General features: G+C 45.6%; 3 protein-coding genes across 6 annotated transcripts; 2 read left to right on the forward strand and 1 right to left on the reverse strand.

Moving 5' to 3' along the window:
* Positions 1 to 4: 4 nt before the first annotated feature.
* Positions 5 to 9,334, reverse strand: LOC125764481 (inositol polyphosphate-4-phosphatase type I A). Of its 2 annotated transcripts, XM_049428829.1 has the most exons (8): positions 8,962 to 9,334; positions 8,612 to 8,891; positions 8,104 to 8,350; positions 7,362 to 7,457; positions 6,695 to 6,856; positions 6,410 to 6,610; positions 2,740 to 6,340; positions 5 to 2,399 (listed from the first exon to the last, which is right to left on the reverse strand). In XM_049428829.1, exons 3-8 carry the CDS (start codon positions 8,219 to 8,221, stop codon positions 2,267 to 2,269), a joined length of 4,311 nt encoding a protein of 1,436 aa, XP_049284786.1. In that variant the 5' UTR covers positions 8,222 to 8,350; positions 8,612 to 8,891; positions 8,962 to 9,334; the 3' UTR covers positions 5 to 2,266. The 2 variants fall into 2 exon arrangements, with proteins under 2 accessions (XP_049284786.1, XP_049284870.1); XM_049428913.1 differs by lacking the exon at positions 7,362 to 7,457 and having other exon boundaries at positions 8,962 to 9,333.
* Positions 9,335 to 9,517: 183 nt separating this feature from the next.
* LOC125764336 (uncharacterized) lies at positions 9,518 to 17,309 on the forward strand. 3 transcript variants are annotated; one of them, XM_049428529.1, is made up of 6 exons: positions 9,518 to 9,752; positions 10,342 to 10,599; positions 11,507 to 16,049; positions 16,114 to 16,292; positions 16,365 to 16,712; positions 16,787 to 17,309. In XM_049428529.1, the coding sequence occupies exons 3-6, from the start codon at positions 11,547 to 11,549 to the stop codon at positions 16,917 to 16,919; spliced, it is 5,163 nt and encodes a 1,720-aa protein (XP_049284486.1). In that variant the 5' UTR covers positions 9,518 to 9,752; positions 10,342 to 10,599; positions 11,507 to 11,546; the 3' UTR covers positions 16,920 to 17,309. The 3 variants fall into 3 exon arrangements, with proteins under 3 accessions (XP_049284486.1, XP_049284661.1, XP_049284572.1); XM_049428704.1 differs by lacking the exon at positions 10,342 to 10,599; XM_049428615.1 differs by lacking the exon at positions 9,518 to 9,752 and having other exon boundaries at positions 10,268 to 10,599.
* A 638-nt stretch (positions 17,310 to 17,947) lies between these two features.
* LOC125766271 (zinc finger protein-like 1 homolog) lies at positions 17,948 to 19,718 on the forward strand. Its single transcript, XM_049432109.1, has 5 exons — positions 17,948 to 18,210; positions 18,313 to 18,424; positions 18,536 to 18,729; positions 18,810 to 19,029; positions 19,121 to 19,718. The coding sequence occupies exons 1-5, from the start codon at positions 18,109 to 18,111 to the stop codon at positions 19,417 to 19,419; spliced, it is 927 nt and encodes a 308-aa protein (XP_049288066.1). The 5' UTR covers positions 17,948 to 18,108; the 3' UTR covers positions 19,420 to 19,718.
* The last annotated feature ends 226 nt before the right edge of the window (positions 19,719 to 19,944 follow it).

The raw sequence follows: 19,944 nt of genomic DNA on the forward strand, positions 1-19,944 counted from the left end.
TGAGTTTTGTTTTGTTCATGGTTAGTATTGTTCATTTTATTACTTACAGTGTACCCGATTGGTTTATCGCTACACTGCTATTATTTTTTGCAACAGTTTTTTGAACGCTTCAACTCACTTTTGCCGGTAGGCAGAGCGCGTTCCGTTTCAGTTTCACTCATTGTTACGCTTACGTTGTTTACTATCAATTTGAATAACGAATTTGTCAAAAAGTCCTTTACGCCTACCCTACGTATGCGGTTAAGATGGTTAAATAGTGCAAAACGACGTTTTCGATTTTTGGTTTCCTATCGTAAAAACACTACGACATCCCATTTTGCCTGTTCGCAGTCTGGTGCCTGGAGGTTTTTGTTTTGTTATATATATTTAAAAAAAAACTTTGCTTTCTACGTTGCGCAACAATGAATCGATTACTAGTGCTAAGAATGTTATAACTTGAATTGATTATTATTACACTTTTTTCCCCATAAGTAAACAAAATTGGCACTGATTTGTTAGAGCACAATGTTCGAAAGAGTTCATGTTCAAATGCGACAGAATGTACGTACGATAAACAGGATTTACTTTTTTGTGATAATTTGTTTTGCTTTGTAAGTCCCAAAAGTGTTTCCTTTCTTTACCCTGCATAGCTAACACATGTGTTGTAAGTATTCATTTGACAATTGATTCATGTTCTTTTTTTGGCGTTTCGTTTATATTTTTCGATCAATTTTCTCTAGATATGTTGGACTATATGGCTTTTTTTATGTTTTAAAATTTTAAACGGTACTGGAGCGAATTGATGCTATACTAGATTATTTTTTTTTGTTCCGAATGTCACACCCTTCTACAACATCCTTATGTAACGTGCCATTACAATTAGTTATGCTTGAATTAAATTTCACTCATCTTTTATTCCCTCTCCATTTTGTGTTTGTGTTCTAATTATTTTGTTTCTTGTTCGTCTCTATACGCGATTCTCGATTTTTTGCTACAGTATAAACGGAAACCTTCGATTGTTTGAAAGTTGAATAAGTTAACTGGGCTTGTATATGTGTTGTAAATATTACGGGGCTAGTTGGATTAATTTTAAAAAAATGTAAGTTATTTAACTTGATTAGTCAGCTTGGTTAGTCCTGTTATGCTTTTGGCATACGGTAATTTAAAACGAAAAAAAACATCTTAAAGGTTTTATTTTCCGTTTTATTGAAGAGTTATAACGAATGTTTAAAAAACAGAACATTCAATTTCAAAGATGAAAAATGTGTTTTTTCCCGCATACGATGAGAAAACAAAAACAAACCTAACGCTCATTGTAATAAGCAATAAACTTCGAATATGTATCGATTGTGAAATGGACAATACATTACTGAATCGTTCCGGTGAGTATTTAGACGGTTAGACGCACAATAGGCAGACAGACACGTAACGTATAACTTAACATCCCGAACAGCGCTCGTTTCTCTTCGCGTGCTCTCATGGAAGCATTGTGAATTCCTCTCGAACCGCTTTTTATAACTCCAAAAGGATAAATCGTATTTGGAAATTTTACCCCGCTTATGTTGCCCATGAAGAAATGTGCATGAATCTCAATGACAGTTTTTTGCTGGATTTGTTATTTTTTGCCAGTCAGCCTTAGCCTTTAGCCTCTTATCGCTCTAACGGTGTAATTATGCGTTTGTTACTAATAGGGAAGATTCAACACTACTTCCTGTAGACATTCCGGCATATTTAGGGTTCATATTCGTTATGCAGACTATTATCGTAAAGCTCAATTTTATCCTTCTCGAACCGCCTCATGTTCTTCTTTGTATCCTGCTTCCCGTTATACATTTATCATTGTAATCCTTGATGATAAACTAATGCTTTTTTGTAACTAATAATAACTAACACATTACACTGTAAATCGTTACACAAAAAAAAACAAATATAAATGCTACATTCACTGATGGAAATAAAAGTAGTATTAATGTTATGTTTTTAAGTATTGTTTGTTTTGCTTTAAATAATGAGTTTCACATACTTTTGTTGGCTACACGATAAATTGTTCTAAATAATAAAAAAAAAACTAAACCGTGACACCTTACAATGTGATCTGTGCCCGGTTGGCCCGAAAGAAAACAAACGAACGCAATAAACTGTTGTTAACAAAACGCATTAAAAAGAGATTAAATAAAAAAAAACACGAAACAACAAACTTATTCACTTATACGTTTGACGCATCTATAGGTTAATAGTAAGGTAAGGTTTCAGAATTCTGCTAGCCCTATTTACTTATGAAGGTGAACTAAGTTTGAGCCTTTCCATAAGTACCGGCTGGAGGACGATAAACAGCTGGCAGCGACAGCACTTGTGGCATGTTGAACGCGTACTTCCGTGTGCCTACGTTTTTCATCGTATTATCCGATCGGGTTCCCTCGCTAAAAATAGAAAAAACGCACGCATACATAAATAAACATCGAACTAATAATGCAATGTTTCGTAAATTATGCCGAACGATTTGACGAAGAAATGATTTTACAGAATGAAATTATTGTTTTGCAATTTAGAACTGTCATGTAGACAAGAGATATTTACACTGCGTAAGAGTGAGTGAGTTTGAATCACTCTTGTTTCGTGAACAGATTGAATAAAAGATTCAAATCCTTATAACCACTCTTTCACTCTATTTCAACGCTCTCCAAAGAGTGATTATTCTTATCTTGAATGCGAACGCACTGTCGTACAGGTCTCTCGTTATTTGCATTTACTTTTGCTTACCTGCGCATCGTATTAAGCACATTTTGTGCATTGCCCGCGGACAGATGAAACTCCTGCTGCAACACCCGACACTGCTCGAGCGTAACCGCCATTGAGGTGCGATCCTTGGCGCTTTTGCACGATGTAAACCGTAACCCTTGAACAGCGCGCGTTATCTCCTCCGCCAGCTGCAGTATGGCGTAATTTTTCGACCCATTCGCACGCAGTTCCGCCTCCATGTCGTCCAGAAACTTTGCAACCGTATGGTCCGGCACTAGCAGCTCCTTCTGGGGCGTGGTATACGCACCCACCTTCGTCGGTGTATCCTGGCTAGCGGAACAATTCGGATTGACAAAGTTAAACGGCACCTTACGGTAGCGGCTGTGGTACTGCTTCAACCGGTCGTAATTGTCCCAGTTCGAGCGATGTTGTTCGCGCGTAAAACCAAGCGTTTCCGCTACGGTTGCCTTCTCGTTGATGCCGATGTTAAAGAAGACGGGCGTTACGCGAAAGCTAACCGCTTCTTTTGTGGGTAGATGGCAAAATACCGACTCCGGTACCGGGAGCAACACACGCAACGCTTGCCTCGAACCGGTCACACGTGGTACGGGGATGGCACCCTTCGTGTCACGGTGCAGATTGCTACGTACGAGCGTAAACCCAACGGTGGCAAGATCTTCCACTGCCACACTCATGTCACCCCACATGTCCGTTTCGTTGCCGTACAGTGAAAGCAACCCTTCGAAGTAAGCGAGCGGACCGAGATGGACCAGTAGGTTGATGAAGTTTTCCGTCACATTTTGACCCCAGAGCTTCGCCATCAAGCCAGCGACGAGGGAGGTGAGTGCCTGGGAGAAGCACACATCGCGCCGATACATGATCGCAAGCGTGGCGCTCGTTTTCTTCATATCCTGCTGCAGTCGCTGTACCGAATGCATTAGGCGGGCGGTTTTCAACAGCCCATCCATCGCCTGGCGCAGCTTCTTCATCGAGGGTCGCAACTCGAGTGCCCAATCGGTGGTGGCCGAAAGATCCAACCCGTCCGTAAACTTGTTACCCTTCTTTACCTTCCGGGCCACCTCACCGACTGCCTGCGTAAGGGCCAGATTAAGGTCCTTGCTATTGCTTAGATGGGGCGTGGTCGGTTTCATCTCAATACCACCACACATCGCCACATCGCTAATGTTCGGTTTGGTTGGGCTTTCGTTACCGGGCGTTTGCTGTGTTATCTCTTCCCGCGGTACCTCGACGCTGGGTGCGATGGCTTTTGTGTCCGGTTCGGTACCAGCGCTAGCGTGCGGTAACGATAGCGGTTGACTCGTAACAACGTACGTTTGCAGCGTTTCGATGCTGGTCGGTCGTTGCATAGCACCGAGCGGTCCACCTTTGGGCTGTCGCAACCGTACTGCCGGGCTACCGCATCGACCGCACAGAAACTTCACCTTCGAGACGAGACACATCACGCTCGCCTCGATGTTGAGCTGCGTTAGATCTAGCGGTTCTGGTTCCTCCGTCGGCCGGTAATAGTTGGCCGACGGGCTCGAGCTCATCACTTTCGTATCGAGAAACGCACCATTGTGGCCGAGTACGATGGCAGTATTCTCGATCAGATAGCCCTGTTCGTCGTACACGTTCGACAGCAGTTCGTTTTTGTTCTCCAACAATTGATTTGCCGTTAGCGTGGATGATCCCATATTCGGCAAACTTCCCAGCGTGGTGGCGTGATCGGAAGCGCTTGGTTTCGACGGGGCTGGCTGGAGTACCGGGCTTGGTGTTACCTCACCATTGATGTCGAAATGTGTTTCACTGAACGTGACGTTCACCTCACCACCGGACACACCACACGATTTCGTTGCCTTGGAAGTGGATGGTTGCTCGGTCGGTAGATAGCACGGGCTTGGTAACGAGTACGTCATACTGTGCGGGTCACCTCCCTCCTGTACCAAACCTTCCTGCTGCAACTGATTAAAGCTGCTCTGTATCGTAGCGATCGCATCCCCAAGCTCAAACGAAGAAGGGGATGGTACCATCTTCGCCTTCGGCACACTAAGCGTACCGGATTTGCTGGTGCGTATCTGAGGCCAAAGGTCCGGTGCCGGTCCCATCGGTGTGGAAAAATCTTCCAGCTCGGGCGATTTCAGATCCAACGCACCGAGCTGCTGGGTGATCTTCTTAAACGGTGACATTGCTGAGGTACCGCCACCAACCGACAGTCCTCCACCCTCCCGATGACCTGCATCACCCTCGCCAGCAGCCGCATTAACGGTCGTGTCGTCGATGATGCGATGTCGCTCGATAAATGCGAACGCTTCCTCGACCAGGCTCGGTTCCCAAATGTTTAGCAGGGCGCGCGTTTTCGTCATCATCTCGTTGCAGAGTGGTAGCATGCCTTTCGGGTTTTTCGACTTTGCCAGATATAGTAGCTGTGACATAATTTCCACGATTTCCTTGCGCAGCTGCTTGATCGCCTGTACCGCATCGTTTGCGGCGGCCACCTTGTGCTGCCCTTCGCTCTTCGACGGCGACTCTTTGACGTGGTGCAGCAGCTTGATAAGGCCACCGGTTTTCGATTTGCCCGAATGGCGTGTAAACGCACCGACCGTGATGACGTCCAGTATACCAGCACGTTTGAGCGTATCGTTGTGGGCCCACATGCGCTGCAGGTGCAGATTGACCGGGGCGAACTCGAGCGTTTCATCACCCTTTCGGCAGCTAGGTTTGAAGGATCGGCCGCGCTGTTGCTGTTGGTGCAGGTACTGTTTCGCCTGGGAGTAATCCTTCAGCAGCTTCAGGTGCTTGTCGAGCAGCTCCATCTGCTTCTGGCGCCACTCGCCCCCAAGCTCACCCATGCCGGAGATTTCCTGCAGCAGTTCCTTCTCGCGCGCGATCCACACGGACAGCAGCTGCTGGGGGATGATGTAGCAAAGGTAGCTTTCGAGCATGACCTCCAGCACGCTAATGTCACCGCCAAGCCCGGAATGGAGCCGGTAGGTGTGAATACTTGGATTCGTAAAGACCAGCCCAATCTTCGACGGAGGTGGAATGAAAAGCTTTATGCCGAGCTTTGGTGGTAGCGATTGTGAGCGTCGATGACCTAACGGTTGGTGCTGGTGCTGCTGCTGTAGCTGATTTTGGTGCGGCACATTTTCACCGATCGGTAAGCCGGAAAACAGGCCCGATTTCATTGGTGAACGTGGATTGTTCCGTCGTTCCATATCGGGTGTACAGGTTGCAATCGTCAGAAAGCCAGCATTCTCACCGCACGCCTGTGTACGCAACGGTATCCGCAGCCGTGACGTATCCGCTATCACGCCGAGCGATATTTCGGCCCACCCAATCGGAACGGCCGTTTGTGTTACCTTCTCCCGCACGTCATACGCGGTGAAGCGTATCAGCGACTCACTGTGCAACCCGTCACACGTCCGAAAGGCAATGGTGCAGATGAACTGCGGGTTGGAGCTACGCTCGATCACCTCCGTCCGGCCGTACTTGATCCAGCCCGACGAACGATTGTTCGACGTGACCTGCACCACAACGGACGGGTTCGGAGGCTTACCATTACCATCGCACAGCAGATTATCGCACGAGATTACAGATTCGCAGATGGGTATTTCGTTTAAATCTGTAAACATTTCCACAGACGGCGAATTAGAGGTAGATCTATGTAATTTACACACCTGCTGCTACTTACCAATCTCTTTCCCCGTTTGCAAACGCAACATATCGATGTCAACATCGTGAATAGTGCCGCGATGACGATCGATCTGTTCCCGCAAATATTTGAGCTGCGCTCGCTTGATGTCGTACTCCGCCAGCCCAATCGCTTGCATCCACTCGAAGCGTTCCTGTTGTGTGTTGGCAGCAAATCGTTGTCTTAAACCATCATTAAATTCTACAAAAAAAAAACACACACACACACAAGTAAATAAGTAACATGCTATGATTTGGTTAAAAGTTTCTCATTGCAATTTCTTACCTAAATAAAATACGTAACCATCATACTCCTGCTGCTCGGCGCTAGGTGTAATGCACTTGTACTTTTCAAGCACTATGCATCCTTGCGGTTCAGAAAATGGATCACTCGATTTAAAGTAGAACAGTAAGTTTCCACGCAGCCGACACCACCTTTCGAGGCTTACTGTGATTGTCGTCGTCGGCGTCGTAGACATTTTTTGGGGGGAAAACAACACGAAAGGTAAAATAAAGTAACTAACCACTAAAATGTTATAGCAGTGACACAAGGTCACAGTACTGAAATATTATTTCCTTTCCATAAAAATTACTGATACTGGGTTATGTTAACGATACCAAGCGAGAACTACAAAACCGACATGGATTGTTTGTCACTTAATTCGTGGCGTTTGTTTTTTCGGGATACGTGCAAAAAAAACTTTCGTTTCAAGATTATTTGTTGCGAAAATTTTGCATTCCACATTCCGGAACGCTTCGAATTAAGTAAAGGATTAAATTTAATAGAGGAATCAGTTTTTCAGGTCCATTTTGGTTAGTCAAAAACTAATAGCAAACACCACTACAACGTGTCAGTGGGAACATGTGGGACTAAACGAGCGGTTTTTAGTAACAGGGTGCGTGTTTGTGTGTGTATGAGGGAGTTTTTTTTTCGAACAGAAAACAAGACGAACCTTGATTTGATCCACTACCGATGCAACTGAATGGCGTTTGACGCTTTAATAAACCCTTACGGCCTAGCCGACCGTTCGTGGGCTTTTGTGATTCATCTGTGATTAATTAGCCCACATACCCATTTGAGAACAAGAAAAAAGGACAAGTATCATCCGAATGCCGTATGTGCATATGGTTCCATAAAGCGAAAGGGCGAAAACAAAAACAACCGCCGAAACAAGTATGGAAGAAGTTCCAGTTAGCATTCGTTCGTTGCAGTTTCCGTCGACAGTAGTTGAGAGCCGTGGGTTGTTCGCGATGAAATGAAGGTATGGATGAAAAAAAGAGGGAAAACGAGGAGAAATAGAGAAACAATAAATAAAACTATTACAAAACAAATCCATCAACAACAAGGAAACAACAATAGAGTACATTCACGTACAATGATAACGACGCACACACATACAAACAAATTGAGTGCGTTTCGGTTCAGAAGCAAAGACCCTTGAGCAAACTAATCTTTCGGTACCGCAAATAATGATAAAAAACATGTAAAAATGATGTTCACTCCACAAACCTAGCAGGGTGCTCTTAATGAACTAGTAATGTTCCATGTTTTTAGCGTACCAAAGGGTAATGGTATTGTTGTGGACACAGATTTACACAGATTAGCACGCGACTCTAACCGTGGATGATAGGAGATTAACGAGACGATTACATTTTAACCCAGTACATCCCAGTGCAAAGGTGTCTAGCACTTGCCTTCGGTTTTGCGGAAGAAACCTTCTTGCTTTTCCGTTACGTGTAGCGGGCCTTCCTTTTCGAACTTGTTGCTCGGTTGCGTCGCTAGTGTGATCAGTTCTTGTTTGTTGAACCGCATCCTGATTTCAGAACATTCACTCGGTTGGTTTTTTTGTTGTCGATTCGACGACTTACTAATTAGGGCACTGGAATGTATGGCGCTTTGCAGGGAAGGATGAACGATCCAGGTTTGCGCTGCGCAGCTTTCCTAAAATGGTATAACAATACAATTGATTACTCTAATGCGATATTGCTGGAAACATAACAAAATCTATCTATTGAAACGTTAAACCAAACAGTAGCGACCAGTAATAATTGATAATGATACTGAACTAATAGTTCCGTGCACACCTTAAGGCGTTTGCGAAAAACCCACAACTGTGCCGTGAATCAGGCATATACCCATGAGGGGATTGCTACGGAATTGTTTGTTTACACAGATCGTTATGAAACTATGCGCTTATCTCACCTTTTTGGAGCTTCAGCAGTAAGATCCAGTAGAAACGACAAAAACAACAACAAAAACTAAAACTCGCCCATCCGTGTTTGCCTTGCCCACTTTCACACCAGCGTTCCCGTGTGGTTGTACGGATCGCTAGCTCCGTTGGCCTCACACACTCTCTCGCTTGCTCTGCCTTAATGCATCTATCGCATAGGAATCGCACTAGGTGGTCATCGTATAATGGGCACTGGTTTTATCTTCCCCTCATTGGAGCAGCCAATTGTTCGGGATGCGACCAGCTGGCTCACTGCAAACAAGGATGTAATTAGCTGTTGGCTATTTTAACACACTTTGGCTAACCCTTTGCCGGTACATACCACGGTACGGAAGGGGTTAGAATTCATCCGCAGCGAAGTTGCCCACCGTCCTACCCTTTCGACTTCTGGCTACATATACATGAAATTCATATGTTTTTCTGAAAGCTGTCAAAATGATAAAGCCGCGTGTATACGTGCAGTGGGTTGAAAGTTAAGCACATCTGTCAAAATTATAATTTTCGGTAGGTAATTATGTTTTTTTAAATGTTCAGCTAATGATGGCCATTTCTTCCGTTTTGGTTAAATGTTTAATATTCATTTAACAAAAAAAGTGCTTCAACGTATTTGTTCGATGAAATAAATTATAAACACTTAACTAAACTCACAATACCAGAAGTGAGAAAGTAAAAAAAAACATTTTATTATTGTAAATATCAATTGAAAATAAACGTGCGATCATGAGCACAAACTTTAGAAATCAAAAGAATTCCAATTTAAAAACTACAGTAAATATTGAAACTCTTTAATTTCAACATGGCTGCAAACAATGCAATGGTGGTGTAGCAACCTTTCATCCAGCCCGATTGAACACACACTACTCTACCTTGTTGTGCATGCGGGATTTCAACGAGTCCCAGGAATTCCCTTTTGTTCGCTGGAGTAAAGACAGTGCGCAACTGTGAATGCATTGTTTTGCGTTGGAATTTCACGCTACATGCGCAGAAATGGTACGGCGGGATTAAGTTTAGCTCCGAAGCACCGAGCAGACAACAGCGGGTTTGTCATCCGCAAGTAATCGAAGGAGCAAAGTGAACGAGTGGCTTTCTCCGTGATAGGCAGTGTAATTAAGCGTAAGTGTTACATGACAGAAATTCAAAGTGATGGAATTTATAAAATATATTTTTGATCGGTTGCGAATTGTAGTTTGAAATTGAATAGTGGCAACGTGATTTGTGATTCATCCCTTTCGTGCCTTTCGCATGCTCATTTTACATGGATATGCAATGTTATACACGAAAAGTGCATACTCTTTGCACAAAACAGCAATACAAATTCGATTGTTCGTAATATGACTAGATGTTTCTTTTTCAAAACATCACGGCGAGGCGAGCGGGATGAAGTATGCAATAAATAAGTGAGTGAGTGAGCAAGTAACCGTCAATAGGATTAAATTGAACCATGTGTGCGCGAGTGGGATAGTTTTTTATGTAGAAACATACGTGAATCATAAACCTGTTCCGACGCCCAATCGTGCGCTAGCTGGTTCTTATGCATATGTGCTGTATAAACACATACACACAGCTACAGCTCATGTGTCATTCTGAAAGTGATTTTTGAATAACGTATTTGCATAACCTCATAATAGCAAGTGCACAAAGCCGTGCGACTCAACAACTACCAAAAGCCTTAACTAAAAATTTACTTCCTGCTAAACAACAGCCGAGCCGCAGCCACACAGCCGGCGCTTGAATTCGTCAAACAACCTTTTTGTTTTGCACTTCCTCCTATCAACCATATTGGGCAGTTCGGATGTTCAAAAGAACGGAATTGCAAATAACGAATAACAAAGCAGCCCACCCGAGAAACATCTGCGAATTCGCGGGAATGGAAACAATGAACTGAACGAAAGCTGTTGGTATTAACTGGTCTGAATTAGCGAATATTGTACAAAAAAGAAAGCAAGACTATTTATATTAAGTAAGTATTTAAAACATATGATATTTCATTTTCTTTTTTATCAAAAGCATGATATTTAAGTTACTGAATCCATCGGATTCGTGTATATTTCTGGGGCGATTCCATGGTATGCATATTTTTTTATTCGCTAAATATTCAACAAATTCTTTAGAATTTCCGGAATTCCTTATTGATCTGTAATGCATTCTTGGCAAAAAAGGGTAAACCAGTCATGCCTTTTCAAAAACGCGCTCTTTCCTTGGATAAAATTTACAAAAATCCTCAAACAGAATGTAAAGTGTCATCATGCTCATTAAAACGATAAAAATGCTACAGTTCTTATGATGGATTCTTTGTTGCTTCCTACAGTATCGTTATCATCTGATAAGAAGAGAAGCGCGATATCACCCGTTCGGTTTCATCGATAACTTAATAATGCGTGGTGGCTTTGAACTTCTTTCCACGAAACAGTACGATTGTTATCCCGACTGCGAACGATAATTGGACGAAATAGAGCCAATTTTGTAGCGATGTGTGCCGTACGGAAAGGGTGTGATTGATTTCGTAGGTGGTAGATTGGATCATAGATAGAAGGGTTTGTAAATATGGATTGGGTTGGACGTTTTCCCATATGTTAGGCTTACTAAGTAAAAATAGTACAAACGTCTTACTCGTTGTACCAATTGGATAATAAATCTCCTCAAGAACACGCTTGAAGTTGATAATAAAGCGAATGACCTGATTGTTTGAAAGCTCAGAACCTTGTCGATGCTTTTTTTTGCTTCAGCAACGACAACAAACCAGCTGCAACATGACTTCCTCTAAGCGACGAATGATTCACTCTTAGCTTATCGTGCAAAATGATGTATAATAGGGCCTGTGCAGTACCGCCACTTACTCATTGCTGTCGTTTCATTTCTCTTTCTAGGTTTTTTTTACGCGGCCGCCCATGCTTATAGGGGGTTGCGATGATGGAGCAACAGAATGATTTAAGCGAGAGCAAAACTGCTCGGTCCGCTCCCGTACCATTGCCGCGCCCAAGACAGCACGTGAATCAGGAGTTGAACACACAACAATCGACAGCCTATGTGAACGTAACTGTAGAACCCATTCCTTCGAATAACATACCCGTACCGACACCGAGACAGCGTACAAAAATTGTGATATTTGACGAGCAGCAAAAGCCGAAGGAAGGCACCGAGTGTGCACAGGATGCACATTATCAGAACGTCGTTATCGTGCGTCCTGCACCGCCAAGCCCGGCAAAACTAAGCCAAGACGCAGCGGCCCGTAAAACTGTATCGAATGAGTCCGGTGGTTTCCCGGCCCCTGACACATCGCTAAAAGACAACCTAAGGGAGTTGAAGCTACATAACGAGCTTCGTAATTCCGGCACGAACCAACGTGCTTCAGATACGGTCGAACAACCGACCGATGAGCGTACAGAGGAAGAAAGACAGTCGCCGGTGGATGGTAAGTACAAAACCTTATCCCCAGGTGATCTGTTCAAAACCATCGGTGCTGCGTCGCGCATGCTTACCGAATCGATTGGTGAGCGGGTTGCGCACAAAACGAAGAAGGTTGCACATAACGTCCGCAACACCGGCACGAGCCTGGTGGCTTGGGGTCAAGAATCGCGTAAGAGTGCCGCCGGCAAGCTGCTTAAAAGCGTGGGTGCTAAACCAGAAAAGACGGCCGGAACGGAACAGACTGTTGGAACGGAGCAGACTGCTGGAACGGAGCAGAAAGCGAGCCGCAAATCGAAGAGCGCATCGAACAGTCCGAAAACGGCACGTCCACATTCGCTCGCCTCGCCGGATGTGATTGGAAAGATTCGTTTTGATAGTCCACTGATGAATAATGCCGTTGCTGCGGGTGGTGGACCGTCGCGCACAGTTCAGGCAACGTACGATATACCGAAGAAAAGCAATCAACTTACCAACGTACGATCAGCGGATTCGACGCCAACGTCTACGGCACCGTCGTCGCACGGTGGTAGCGTACGGGTAAGCAGCAGCAGTTTGGCCTCGTCCGAAGGTGCCGAAAATGCACGTGGACGGTTCGAAAGAAATGCACCCGCCAGCCAAAGTCTGTACAGTCGCGTCATTCCGAAGCGTAATCGGGGAGCAACGGGCACGAACGAAGTGGTCGTACCGCCACCGGGACCACTAGCACGCACCAGCAAGAACAAGAGTGAATCGAACCTGTACGAATCGATCTTTTACATCGGCCCACCGACAATGACGGAGAGCAATGTGAATGATGGAGTATACGGGAAGCTTAACATTATACCGCGCTCCAAAATTTCCAGCTCGAGCAGTAGCCTTTCGGAGCACGAAGCGGTTGGATCGGAAGAGGACAATACCGTACACGAGACGATCCGGAGCGGTGTGCGGGTACGTGACAAAGCAGCACCACCCATTGCGAATTCGCCGAAAGCCACACGTCCCGCCATTACTCGTCGCATATTTTCACGTCGTCTATCAGCTGGCGAAATGGAACAACAGCAACAAAACTTACGATCAGATTCGTGGAATTTTTATGACGTTACAAATACCGCTGCATCCGGGAGCGCGAGCACTTGCGATGCACGTAAGCAGGAGGAGAAAGAGAACGAAGAAGAAGATGAAGAGGAGGATGAGGAAGTGATTAGCATTTCGCATATAAGCACACCGGAACCGTTTTACGAGAATAGCGAACCGGGGCAAATGCCAGTACCGATTTCTGTTCAGCTTGCGCAAATGCGTACGTTCGATGTGCTGCAACCGGTACCGATCGGTGTGGAAGGCGTCCATCAGCGGCACGATTACGACGAGGTATCGATTGCGGACATTATAGATGAGTTCGATCCGTTGGCCGGTACCGTGAACGTTGGTGCGGCACTGGAAGCCATCATCGAGCAGGACGGCAGCAGTGGACATGACAAGCAGGACGGCAACTTGGCACTGATCGAGAATCTGCTCGGTGCGGAATCTTACAGCCGGATGCCGAAGCGTTTGTCGGGAAAGTTGCCTACGGAACGTTGTCCAAAACCACCGCAACGTTCGGATTCGTTGCACGTGATGGGGACGTTTACGGTTGCAGCAGGCGATGCTGTTGCAGCGGAGACGGCAACACCAATGGTAGCACCGGTGCGTGCAGTACCTGCAAAGCCGGTGCGCCGGAAGGTAAATTCCACCAGCAGACCGGTGGAACAAACTGTCAGTCAGATTATTCATCAAAATCTAAACCTTCCCGCGGGCAGTGTGTACAACTTGGTGGAACTAGAGGAACGATTGATTGAACCACATCTTGCGCAAACTGGTGACGATGAGTCGGCGAATGGAGATGTACCAGTGGATTTGAGCTACCCACGGGAACCACAAACGAACTGGTATGTGGGGGAGGACGAGGAGCAACAAACAGCTCAAGGTCAAGTTCGGTTAAATACCAACCATTACAGAAAGCGCGTAACGGTGGATCCTATTAATGAAAATCGTCCCGCTAACGCAAGTGCCGAACCCGTTGAGAAAGTTTCCAAATCACCGTTTATGCCGGAGGCTTCGAGTAGCAGTAGTGGTCGTCCTACCCGTGAGGAAGAAGGTTTAATTGACGATGGACGAACGTCCTATCTGCCTACCTATTTCGAAGCGATCGGTGGTACTGATCCACTTTTCGAACGGGGACTTGCTGGATCACCTGCCGCAACTGCTGCTGCCAGTCCTGCTGGTGGCACTACCGGTGCCATTGCCAAATCGTCTAGCGTCGCTACAAAGCTGCTGAATGTGCTGAAGCGCAAACCAAGCTTCAACAAAGGTACCGGCGAACACAATTCCACCGTACTGACTACGCTAGAGATGGTACCGAAGCCGAAGCTGACTGAGCGGCTTATATCGCACAAAGGGCACGTGCTGAAGTTTCCCTCCGGCAAGATCGGTGACGTGTTGAACGAACTGTCACCCAGGTCGGTGGTGTTGCGGGAACGCATCTTCCAGACGTATCTTGATCCGCAGCAAACGCTGCCGAAGGAGGCGATCCATCTACGCCACATCCTGTCGGTGCAGAGCATACTGCAGCACAAGTTTGCCGGTGAGGGAAGGCTCGATCTGCACTGCTTCGAGGTGGTGCTCGGCATACCGAAGGGTGCCAGCTCATCCATCACGAGCGGTGGTGGTGGTGGTGGCGGTGGGGCGGGTTTATCCGCACTCGCTGCTGCGTCGATGTCTACTAATCCGGATTTGCTGATAACGAGTGGCTCTAGTGCGAACGTGAAGCTCGCACGCCAGTCGTACATGTTCGGCACGCACAAACGTTCCGACCGGAACCTTTGGATGGCGAAAGTGCTCCAATCGGTGACGGATGTATTTGGTGGCGAGAGTGATCTACTGCGCGAATTTCTGCGGGCCGGTTGGTGTTATGCGAAAAAGTCCGTCTCGGCACCCTGGTCCGGTGCCTGGTTGCTGCTGGCGAAACGAAAGCTGTACCTGTACAGCTTCACCGACAATCGGTTGGAGGAGCTGGATCTGCGGAAGGCCCGGTGTATCGGAGTTGTCGACAACGAACCGGAAACGATCGGTACACTGTACGTCGAGCACGGTCCTAGTCTGTTTATCGACTGTCCGCCATATACGACGCTGTACTTCGTGATGGGGTCACCACGAGAAACGCAGATCTGGCACAAGGTGATCCGACAGGTGGCACACAAAAATGGAACAACGCTACACGGTCAGCAGCTGACGCGCGGTGACGTACCGGTGCTGATCGACAAGTGTATCAACTTTATCTACGCCCACGGTTCCATGTCGGAGGGTATCTACCGGAAATCCGGCTCACAGTCGGCCATGGTACGCATCCTGCAACTGTTTAACGAGGATGCGTTCAACGTGCAGCTTACGCGGAACGAATACAACGAGTACGATGTGGCGGGTGCGCTGAAAAAGTTCATCCGCGAGCTACCGGGTTCATTCTTCGGCAGCTATGCGGCATCGTTCGTTGCGATCGGTACGCTAAGCGGTGCGGCGGACGGACAACAGCTCAAGATCGATTCGTACCGTCAGTTACTCGAACGATTGCCACGAATCGAGTACTGTACGCTGAAGAAGCTGCTTGGCCATCTGGCATTCATTGCATCGCTCGAGCCGCACAATCGGATGGGTATCCCCAATCTGGCGATGATCTGGGGCTCGGTACTGCTTGCGAACGCTAGCCAGAACACGGTACAGGAGCGGAGTGGCTACCATCAGCAGGATGCGGATGTTGTTGCGGATCTGATTCGCCTGTACAGCAACCTGTTCCCGGTGGCCGCTGACGAGCTGTACAAGGAGCAACTGATGCTGACGGTGCTGAAGAAGTACCATGCGGCGGCGGAAAATCTGTCCGACGCGGTTAAACATTCGGGCGATTTGAAGGTGTGGATAACGATCGACTGCGACAATCCACCGGAAGTGGAGAGCAGTATACGCGTCGTTGGGAAAAACAGTACCGGAAAGGAGGTGAGTATAGTAAGGGTGTAAACTTGCAATCGTAGGTAATTAAAACCGGGTTGTTTTTTATCAGGACAAAGCACAAGTTAATGTGGATGTAAATCCAACCAAGACTGCCGCTGATATATGCAAGGAGCTGGCAGCAAAAACCAAACACCCCTGGTACAAACTAACGCTGTACGAGGTGATCGCAAACGATGCACTCATCCGTCCCATACACTACAGCGAGAAGGTGCTTGAGATAGTTGTTCGGTATGATTCCCCAACCATAGTGTTGCATCGTTGCTGTAGTGAAAGTAATCATGTTGCTCTTTTTTTCCACAGGTGGACGTACTGGGACGAGTCGGATCGTAAAAATAACTACCTAACGCTTAAGCCAACGACTACACTGAATGATGTGTATCGAACCATCCAGAAAGCACCGGTATTGACACCGACGATGGAGCTGAGGTTTGCTGAGCGCAAGACAAAGACCCTGCGCAGCTATCAGCTCCAGCTCATTGGTCGTGGATTGGTGGTGTTGAAAAAGATGGAAAAGAAGGACAAAGGTTTCGAGGAGGTGGCGAAGATCGATCTCGCGCAAATGACGGCGTATATCGGATGTGAGCCGAAGCGTGACTGTTCCAGCCTACGGTGGGCAATCACACTAGTGGATCATAGTTTCAAGAAAAGGTAAGATAGCTGCCCTCTCCTGCACAGCAGTAACCTTATTAAAACTTTTACGCTCTTTCTTACCATCCGAACAGAACACGCGATTCACCGTACATCGGCCATGTGTTTGGTGGATTCGATTACGCTAGCCAAATACTGTGGTATTCGAGCATTCTTTACAGTCAGTATAAGGACGACATTCTTCCTAGCGGGGATTTGTTTTTCTAAACCGAACGTTTTTATTTTTATCTAGGAAAGCCCTTATTAGTAAGTAAGTACATGTGCATTTTACATTTTTGATGTTATATAGTTAAAGAACTATAACCATGCAAAAGAGGGGTGGAGTGAGGGATAATAGGGAATAGATGATCGTGAGCAAATGTGCATTATAGAATTATTTGTTTTTAAATATCGATTGTTATACATATGTTATCTAAAATTTTTATAATGTGTATTCAGCAGTAACCGTACCGTTAATGTGATCGCAATAATGCGGAATTGAGCCATATTAAAATACGTTCATTCCAAACGATATAGTAAAAAGTTAAACATAGTTGCCGTTACGTAAGATTACATTAATTGTAACAATAAAATTAGACCTAATCTGTTTGTTGAAAATAGGTTCATCTTTTAAGACATTTCCATTTGCAAAGTAATTTTGTTACTTTGAAATTACTCCATAAAAATAGTGAAATTGAATAAAATCTAATTTTTATTCAAACTAAATCTGTTCCACTCTTCGACTGATTGGTACTGATTAGGAAAGAAAAGCAATAGTAATTTGAATTAGTTTAGTTACTTTGTTAAACTGCAAGTTGAGCTTTAAAAAAGCATGTTTTTTTGTATTTTTAAAGAAATTTAAAATGCCAAGCATAATTGATTGGAATTGATTTATTGTGTAGACAACGCCCTTGGAGCGGTTTTGTGAACTGCAGCTGAACCAGAATGCAGTGTGAACTCTACGTAACCATTCCCAACATTGAGCTGTCAAACAGCATTTATCACAAATTAAAGTGCTAGGGCAATAGTAGAAGTTTGTACTTGTTCAGCAGAAATGCCTGTAAGTTTTTTTTAAATGATTAAAACAATTCAGTGTTTCATGTACTTTTCAAACCCTTGATTTAAAAATGTGAGAAATTTGTCGACATTTATATCAAGACCGGCTTCAGCAGCTGTCAATTTTGTTTTTCTCACTCTCTCGCTCTTGCTTTCTTCTTCGCTGCAGTGACAGTTGGCACCGTTTCTCATGGTCCAACCTGCTCAAATGCAGATGGACAGCTAATAATCTGTGGTAGAAACTTTAACGAGACGTGGCCAGCCACAACACTGTCGGTGTGATTTTTTTAAAAAGTGAACGAGAGAAACGAACGTAAATTACAATTATAAAAGCATCACACAACAACCTAGGTAAAAAAATATGGGTCTCTGCAAGTGTCCCAAGCGGCAGGTGACGACGCAATTTTGCTTCGAGCATCGGGTTAATGTATGCGAAAACTGTATGGTAGTGAACCACATGAAGGTAAACATTGCTTCCGCGGCACCAGCAGGACGATAAGTTTCAGCATAATCGCATAAACTTTACCATTTTTTATGTTTTGTTTGGCTTCCTTTCACGAGACAGTGTACAGTGCAGTCGTACATACAGTGGTTGAAGGATAGTGATTTCGACTCCAACTGTACCCTGTGCGGCAGTCCACGAGATAGTGACGATTGCGTTCGGCTCATATGCTACCGTAAGTGCAGTAACAGTTTCGTAGTTACCATTTTTCGGATGATTCACACTGTGTTATTTCTGACTGTTATTTCTTCTTTGTCCGCGGTTCGTTCGCGCTTGTTCTTTGCAGATGTCTTTCACTGGAAGTGTCTCAACGCTCGACAGCAAATGCTACCCCCAAATACGGCCCCCGGTGGCCATACCTGTCCGATCTGCAGTGAACCACTGTTTCCGCCCAGCAATCTGGTGTCGCCGGTTGCGGACGTGCTGCGCGTACGGCTTGGCCAGGTGAACTGGGGCCGAAACGAATTAGGCTTACCGTTGGTAGACATCAGATATATGCTCGTACACAACCACGAAACAATTTCATGCTGTTCCTTTTTTGCGCTTTTGCTAAATTTTAGATATTGGACGAAAAGCATGATAAAAGCTATACGGAAGCTTCGTCGAATCCATCGGTTGATCTGATGGCAAATCAGAACGGTAGCGCTATGCCGGGATACAATGACGTACACGGGATGATGTCACAAAGCCGGGGAAGCAACAATACGAACCAACCATCTGGTAAGGAACGTCCCGAAACGCCCCACTCGGTGCTAAATCTCGATCCGTACGTTAACATTGGTAAGACAAGCATTCCTTTCTGAGTGAAACACTCGAAATAAACGGATTAGCGCATCACACACTCACCCTATGGTTTGTCTGCTTCTTTCAGCAAACAGTCGCCGATCAACACTGCTCACCCGGGAACCACCGATCGGTGGTTCGGATCGGGACGACAACAAGTACAAGCGCCGTACACCGAAGGAAATCTTTTCCCGCTGGTCCCGACGTCTGTACGCACCGTCTGCCCGGCCCGTTTGGCGAAAAACGTGGTTCCTGTTTGCGACGGGTGTGCTCGGTTTCGTGTGCATCGTGTACGTGATGGCAACAATCAGCAGGGGCGAAGATCAGGGTGACCGGGAGCTGGGTGGTTTCATTCCGAATCGCAATCTACCGCACGCCGAAGAGTGACGATCCCTGGTTGGGTAATGCGGTTGCTGGAGAGAGATAGATAGAGGGAAAGAGAGCTAACTATCAAAACATTCTGCTCGCAATTGTGATTTGGTGACGAAAATTAAGTGTGTGTGTGTATATGTGCATGTGTGTGAAGTATAAGTATGAAAGAAAAGCTGTTGAGTGTATGCGCAACTGGGAAATGTCCCATAATGTGAGCTGTATAAGGGAAATATTTTATTTGTTTTCATTTACTAAAAGTACATTACGTATTAACATTCAATTAAAGATGCATTATTATTGCGATATATTATAAACAGTGATCACTGACTTTCCCTCAGGCATTGGGAACCGCTTCCACGGTCGCTTAGCCTGCAGCACGAGTGTCCGAAACCCGTCGCACGATGATCGCTCGATCCTTTCAATGTCTCGATGTCCCGATCCTTTCTTCTGGTGCACGTATCTATAACAACTATCTTGGCTGTAGGTCGTCCGGTACGGTTCACTTAAAAGAATCAGCCCACTAGTAATGAATGACTACGC

Source organism: Anopheles funestus, chromosome X (genome assembly GCF_943734845.2).
Source record: "Anopheles funestus chromosome X, idAnoFuneDA-416_04, whole genome shotgun sequence".
Classification (NCBI taxonomy): domain Eukaryota; kingdom Metazoa; phylum Arthropoda; class Insecta; order Diptera; family Culicidae; genus Anopheles; species Anopheles funestus.

What these genes read in the sequence shown, in the direction of transcription:
- LOC125764481 (XM_049428829.1), bottom strand. Translation starts at nt 8,221, where the DNA reads ATGCGGTTCAACAAACAAGAACTGATCACACTAGCGACGCAACCGAGC. An exon ending in CGGTAGTGGATCAAATCAAG is followed by an intron (nt 6,857 to 7,361) that starts GTTCGTCTTGTT and finishes CGACAATCACAG; the next exon opens with TAAGCCTCGAAAGGTGGTGT. An exon ending in GCAAACGGGGAAAGAGATTG is followed by an intron (nt 6,341 to 6,409) that starts GTAAGTAGCAGC and finishes AAATGTTTACAG; the next exon opens with ATTTAAACGAAATACCCATC.
- LOC125764336 (XM_049428529.1), top strand. Translation starts at nt 11,547, where the DNA reads ATGATGGAGCAACAGAATGATTTAAGCGAGAGCAAAACTGCTCGGTCC. An exon ending in GTGCTTGAGATAGTTGTTCG is followed by an intron (nt 16,293 to 16,364) that starts GTATGATTCCCC and finishes TTTTTTCCACAG; the next exon opens with GTGGACGTACTGGGACGAGT. An exon ending in GATCATAGTTTCAAGAAAAG is followed by an intron (nt 16,713 to 16,786) that starts GTAAGATAGCTG and finishes CCATCCGAACAG; the next exon opens with AACACGCGATTCACCGTACA.
- LOC125766271 (XM_049432109.1), top strand. Translation starts at nt 18,109, where the DNA reads ATGGGTCTCTGCAAGTGTCCCAAGCGGCAGGTGACGACGCAATTTTGC. An exon ending in TGGTAGTGAACCACATGAAG is followed by an intron (nt 18,211 to 18,312) that starts GTAAACATTGCT and finishes TTCACGAGACAG; the next exon opens with TGTACAGTGCAGTCGTACAT. An exon ending in CGTTCGGCTCATATGCTACC is followed by an intron (nt 18,425 to 18,535) that starts GTAAGTGCAGTA and finishes TGTTCTTTGCAG; the next exon opens with ATGTCTTTCACTGGAAGTGT.